Source organism: Pygoscelis adeliae, unplaced genomic scaffold (genome assembly GCF_000699105.1).
Source record: "Pygoscelis adeliae isolate BGI_AS28 unplaced genomic scaffold, ASM69910v1 Scaffold120, whole genome shotgun sequence".
NCBI classification, from domain to species: domain Eukaryota; kingdom Metazoa; phylum Chordata; class Aves; order Sphenisciformes; family Spheniscidae; genus Pygoscelis; species Pygoscelis adeliae.
Window position 1 is genome coordinate 895364 of NW_008824032.1, and position 6368 is coordinate 901731.

At 49.8% G+C, this 6368-nt stretch overlaps 1 protein-coding gene across 2 annotated transcripts in view; it reads right to left on the bottom strand.

Moving 5' to 3' along the window:
• Window positions 1-373: 373 nt before the first annotated feature.
• PTPN6 (protein tyrosine phosphatase, non-receptor type 6) overlaps window positions 374-6368 on the bottom strand; it is a 14752-nt gene continuing 8757 nt past the window's right edge. The window contains exons 4-15 of one of the 2 annotated variants that reach the window (XM_009328771.1): window positions 5972-6194; window positions 5135-5251; window positions 4852-4965; window positions 4338-4434; window positions 3835-3914; window positions 3602-3751; window positions 3351-3482; window positions 2915-3069; window positions 2549-2616; window positions 2012-2163; window positions 1207-1304; window positions 374-1086 (exon numbers count right to left, since the gene is read on the bottom strand). In XM_009328771.1, coding sequence (XP_009327046.1) covers window positions 978-1086; window positions 1207-1304; window positions 2012-2163; window positions 2549-2616; window positions 2915-3069; window positions 3351-3482; window positions 3602-3751; window positions 3835-3914; window positions 4338-4434; window positions 4852-4965; window positions 5135-5251; window positions 5972-6194 — 1495 coding nt within the window. In that variant the 3' untranslated portion in view covers window positions 374-977. The remainder of the gene's footprint in view (window positions 1087-1206; window positions 1305-2011; window positions 2164-2548; window positions 2617-2914; window positions 3070-3350; window positions 3483-3601; window positions 3752-3834; window positions 3915-4337; window positions 4435-4851; window positions 4966-5134; window positions 5252-5971; window positions 6195-6368) is intronic. The other variant, XM_009328777.1, reaches the window with a different exon arrangement.

Sequence of the window (6368 nt, forward strand, 5' to 3'; positions counted from 1 at the left end):
ACTTGACTTACCCTCCAGCTGAGGCTGGATACCACCAGAGGCAGATGGGACAGATGACAGAATGACTGATGATTTGGGGGCACGAGGACAACTCTTCCAAATACCAAAATTTAAGTGCAAAAGCCTGCATCTGAGTTTGTCACAGCTAACTTTCTGCCCTCAGACTTCCCTGACAACTCCCAACATTCAAGTCTCGCAGCAAGGAGCCACTGTATTTGGTCACAGCTTCTGTTCAGGAGTCTGAAGGCTGCAGGAAGTGATGAAAAGTAAGCTAGAGCCATTCTTGTAAGTCTTTGCAGGGCTGCAAGTGAAGCCAGGAGTACAGCTATACTCCAAAAGAAATTATAGAAAAAACTTTTGGGACTCAGCATTCAAACAAATACACGTTTATTTACAAACAAAGGAGAAAACATGGCCATCACATCAAATTCTGGTATATTTACAGCATCCAATCGAAGAATCAAGTAAAAAAGGGATCATAGGGCAGGGGGTTGGTATTAAGGCAAGAGGAAGTTTCCTGTTGAATTACAGAGGAGCTGAGCTGAAACAGGCCAAAAACTCCTCAACTTTAAAAGATGAGGCTTCAGGGAACACTAACAGGATAAACTCTAACTCACAGCAGTGGACAGAGATGTAGCTCCTGTAAAGAGCTTCCTTAGCTCTTCCTCAAGAAGTCCGCTGAAGCTGGTACAGCAGAGGTGAGTTTGGGCCCCAGTGCTCAGAGAGCAAGGGAAAGAAGGGGTGTGATTTTTTCCTGTTAATGAATGATGAAGGGGCAGCACAGGCAAGGGACAACGAAGTCGGTCAGCTGAGCTGGAAAGCAGGCTGGTTCAGGGCACTGAAAAGTGGCATGGAAGAGAAGGGGAAGGCCTAGTTCCAGTCCAAGAGCGAGGAAGGCGAGACAGGCCAGCCTGGACATGAGCTCCAGTCCTGCACCCCGGGTTCAAAACCCCCATGGGGCTACCTGCAATGTTTGCTTATTTTTTCTTTAGTGAGGCTTTCAGCTTCTTCTCTGAGGAGCGCTGTTTCCGCACCTTCTCCTCCTTTTTCCCCAAGTTCTCATAAACTGTTGACTCCTCCTTCTGCCTGTAAGACCAGGAAAAAACAAGGGGAAAAATGAGCAAGAGGAAAAAGCCATCCAAGCCAGCAGGGAGACTGTTGCCAAAGGCAAGCATAGGTGGGCCTCTGGTTTAGGCGAGCTCTTACTTGGAGGATTTTCGTGAAGCCTTGGCATGCACATTCCTCACTGCAGGGGGGTAGGCAATGTTCCCATACTCAGACTCATTCGGCTTGCCTTTCTGAGACTATAGGAGAGAAGAACCAAGCTGAGAAGAGTTCTGGCTGTTTAACCATGCTTCATGCTAGGATCTCAGTGGAGGTTGGTGGATTGCTGAAGTCCTCAGGCTCAGTACACTCTGGCCGCTGCTGTCGCGGAGGTGAGCAGCAGGGATGAAAATATGTCCTTGTACAGCAGTGAACAGTGGGGCAACAAATTTCTGGAGGCACTGGAATGCCTGAGAGTGCCACGTGTCAGCTAAAGGATATTAAACTGATAGCAGCAGCTAGTGGATGCTGCCAGAAGCTACAAGGAGAGATAAAAGATGCCACTTCTCAGCTAGTAGGAGAAAATCCTTTCCACAAGGGCCTGGGAGGCAACTGCAGAACCAGGATGGGAAAGACAAAGAGGAAAGGAGAGGGCAAAGTCTTTGCCTGTCTTAGATTCTGCTTGTAACAAAATAGCACTTGGTGGAGACATTATATAGAACGTAGTTGAAATAACTGCATTAAAACTTATTGCTGTTTAGCTGTTCAGAAGTGGTTGGTACTTGAGCCGCCGATATTGTCCCCTGAATTTTAAAGGGAGGAACAAGGACTCAAATCTTGGTGCACCATCATAGCCTACGTAGGTTCCCGTGCTAGCTTAAAGCTTGGGAAACAGCGATTGGGCTCAGAGCCAGCACCATGCAGGGTCTAGACTCACAGGACAGGAAAGTAGAGTCCCCTTTCTCACCTGGATAACTTCCAGCTTTTTCTTGGTCGTCTCTATGAACTGGCAGATGGCCATGTAGATGAACTTGTACTGGGCCTCTGTCTGCACCATCCCTGAGCGTTGGGCCCTCACCATCTGGATGGTCTTCTGGATGTCAATGTCACAGTCTAGCCCTAGCAAGGGGCACCAGAAAAGCTTATGGACATGTTCACTGACCCCAACTCTCCCAATTCTCCACCAAGAGCAGTCACAGTGGAGATCAGTCAAGAGGTTTCCACCTCCCTCCATACTCTTTACTCCTGTATGGACCTCCTATCCCTCCTTCCTGCTCAGCATCTTCCACGTCTGGCCCTGGAGGAAGAGCCCAAGCTCAGGGAAGGCTGAAGCCACAGTTAAGTGGATACGGTGCGGAGATCCAGCAGCTGCCACATAGCAAGGACAGCACAACCTTCTCAGGGCTGTGATACGTGACAGTTTTCATCCCTTTGCAGCTGGACCTAAGGGCACAGCCCTACTGGGTAGGCCAATTCACTTCAAGACACTTTGGAGTCCTCTTACCTTTGGTGGAGATTGTTTCCACTATCATATCAATGACGATGATAGTCCCGGTGCGGCCAATCCCAGCACTGCAAGGAGAGGACAAGCAGAGATCAGAGCAATACAGCTCCTGAAACAAAATGCAGCTGCTTCTGGGGAAGGATGCGGCACTTGTAGCAGCTGTTCAGCAACACCACAAAAGAGTCAAGGATTCAACAGGCAGCAGAGTTTGGTTTGGGGGCATCAAAGAAGAAAAAGCAAATAGCAGGGCTGGCATAAGCTGCACTCGCAAGTCCCAGGGAAGAGCTGGTGCAGCAGGACAGACTTTCTACACCTCACCCTATATAAAGGATGGAGAATGCTTCAAACTCCATCCTCTGTACCAACCTGCAATGCACCAGAATAGGCCCTGCATCTGGGATGCTCTCCTGCTTCTGGTTTATTTGGTCGAGGAAGCTAAGCACTCCTCCTGGCTCGCTGGGTACGCCGTGGTCAGGCCAGCTCAGGTACTGGTAGTGCCAGATCTCACGCACAGCCTTACCCTGATAATAACAAAACATCCTCCCAGTAAAACTGCAGCCCAGTTCTATCCCTGGCCTCTGTTCCAGGGAGAGGTGGGTCTGAAGCCAGAGGGAATCTCCGTCTCCTGCACACTTCTTGGTGATTCCAACAGTGTTATTCCAGCCCAAACCAAGTGGGAACAGCAACCCCAAGACTGATACAACAACAGCATCACCACAGCTCCCAGCAGGTCCCAGCCTTAGACATACAGTGACCATTAGACCCATAGGCTCCATGACAGGCCTCGACCAGGCACACTCACGTTATCCCTCGGACACACACAGAGGTGCCGGAGTTTGTACTCCAATGCATCGTGCTCCCCAGTGTTCTCCACAAGGTAGGGACCGTATTCCTTCGTGCTGCCCACCTCTGGCCAGTAAGGCACACATTTGTTCTGTGTGGACAGAGAGGGCAGGGTGAGGACAGGCAGAAGGCAGGAAAGAGAGAAAGAGCAGAGCAGTGGTTGAAGGGGAAAAGAGGGCAGCTCCAAGACACCTACAGACTGCTACTTACCCGCCCTTTTTCTACCTCCCGTGTGGTCATCACAATAATGCACGTGTTCTCCTGCCACACCATTTGCCAGAAATCATTGACTGTGGCATCCAGGCAACCCTGGCTAGCGATGTAGGTCTTGCTGCACTCATCTGGGCTGATCAGGTTGTTCTGAGTGTGGACAGGGGAAGATCAGGAGGGCTGCAGGAGCAGGCAGGCCCTCCTCCATTTTGGGCATCTTTCAAGAGTCTCACCTTGACATAGTTGGCATTGATATAGTCAGATCCAGGGATATTTGGGTCCCTTCCTTGGAGGATGACTCTGGAGTGATCAACTGGGGATGCGGCGAAAGAATAAACAGAACAATGAGATATTCTGTGCCCAGCCACGTGAAGCTCCTTCACTGCCCCATGCAACCTCATTCATGTTACCCAGTGCACACAGCATGCCCCATATTTTCACCTCTCCTTCTCTGGGGTCAGACCAATCTCACCCCCTCCTCCCATCTCTCTACCTCTGTGATGGACCATCAGAAGCTAATGAGTCTGATGCAACCTTCCCTCCTTTCTTCAAGGACATGAAAAGTCTGTGACCTCTCTCATCAGCTCTTAAATCCTCAATGCCACACATCTTGTAACACACTCTGGAGGATAGAGTGAGCTGAGGCAGGGATGATGGACAGGGATGACTTGGACAGCTCTTCATTGCCTATCTATTTGTTTGTTTTTTTTTTTTATAATGGAGAAGCAAGACTCACAAGGCAAGATGTTCTTGTATCGGTTCTTGCTCTTGTTTTCAGGTCTCTGACCCTCATGACGGTCAAACAGGTGCTTGGCTTCCTGTTTTTGCAGACTCTGAGAGCAGAAGAGAGAATAGTCATGGCAAGGTCACAATGTATGACAGGGGAGGTGGGCACTCAGAGGAACAGTGGTGACTCTGGGGACACATGGACATGCTTGTGGGGGAGCAGAGAACTGAAAAGCAAACCTAGACTTGAAAAGTCCAAAGTTCATGCCCTTACTGTCTTGGTGACTCGTTCTCCCAACCATGAAAAAGCACATTTCTACCTCACTGGATTCACTTAAAGATGACACTCACTCCCCAGAGTGTTCCTCTGGGTTCCAAACAGAGACTTCTTTCAGAGATAAATTGACAAGAATTTACAAGACACCTGAGAAGTTTGTGTCCAGGAAGAAATCGGGGATGGAGAATGAGGTGGTGCAAAGGGACTTCCCAAAAAGCCAAAATAATGTCCCCCACCAGTTTCTTACATCAAATTCCTCCCAGAATCCAGCCTTGGATGTCTCCTCAGATAGACTCTTCTTGTTCAGCTCCTGCACTCTATTCTCAATGTCAGCAGCATTCACCCTCGTAGCGTAGTAGGGCTGGGGATGGGAAAACACAATGGGTTGGCATGAGAGAGAGAGACACTGCTGGAGAGCAAAGTCTCCTCTGTGTGCTGTGGAGAAAAGGAGGAGAGGGGCACAAAGTAGGAACAAACAGCAAGTGGGTCCCTCCAAAGGATCCTTAAGAAACAGAGGAAACGGGATTTACCTGCTTCAGGTACACAAAGGAGCCAGACATCTCCTCAATTCCAGTCTTCTTGAAGTGCTCCACCAGATCTGCCAAGCTGTCAAACGTTTCAGCACCTCCAACTGTGTAGCGTCCACTCTAAATGGAGGAAGAATGTGTAACGTCCCACTCATAACATTCCTACAGACAAAGCTGATAATGCTCAGGGAAAAGGTAACGCTGGGGTGCAAAGCCATAGGCACCATCCTGTGCCATCTAGAAAAGCATTTCCTCTGACAGGGAGGTCAAATGGTAGTTTGCCCTGAGAACACGAAGTTCATAGCATGGTGAACTGACTCCTGTTCTCAGTGGATGGAAGCCCAGAGAAGGTATATCACCCTCGGCTCTCATTTAAGGTGAGTTGCTTTCTGTCCTTGAAATCTCCCTTCACTCTCTGCATCATCCCACATGAAAGAAATAGGAGAACTTGTGACAGCCAGGTTGGTAACATCCTTCAGACTAAGTGTGGAGGCCTTGCAGATGCCCCTCCTCCTCCTCTAAGAGCTTTTAACTCTTTTGATGAACTCATAATTAGACTGTGAATCCTCCTCTCTTTTTCACCACAAACTCCCTGTACTGGAGTTCTCGGTCACGCTGAGCCCTGCTTCCTCCCTTGTCTGAGCACCCAGCACTGCCCATGGTCACCCAGGCTGGGGCGAGTACACAAGGAACCTGCAAGGTGACAGCACTTTGATCCAAATTCAGAAACACTGCTGGTGGTAATCAAGCTGACAGGGCCCATGCATTTGAGGACATGATCAGCAGAGATTGGCAGCGACCTTTTCCACTCCCTTCCCTTTTGCTCTCCCAACCGCTCACCTCACACATGATCTTGATGTGCGTGACTTTGAGCCGGGCCCCAGAGGCACTGGTTGCCCCAGCTGGTGGAGCATCAGACCCAGGTTTAAGCTGGTCAGTGAGGACGGACAAGACAAAATCCCCAGGTTTGCTGAGGCTCTCCCGCACCAAGAAGGTCCAAGGGGTGGCTTTGGCCTGGAGAAGTGACTCAGCTGCAGAGCCTGACAGATGCCCATGGTACCACCTAGGAAAAAAACAAGAGAGCATCAGAAGAGAGGTGGAGATGCAGGCAAGTGGATGCCCTTGAGCATCCACTGATGAGTGAAGGACAGCAACACGGGGGAAGGGTGGGGGAGGAAGAAAGAAAGGGGGAAACAGAGGGGGGGGAAAGGGAGAGGGGAGGAAACCAAGGAGGGAG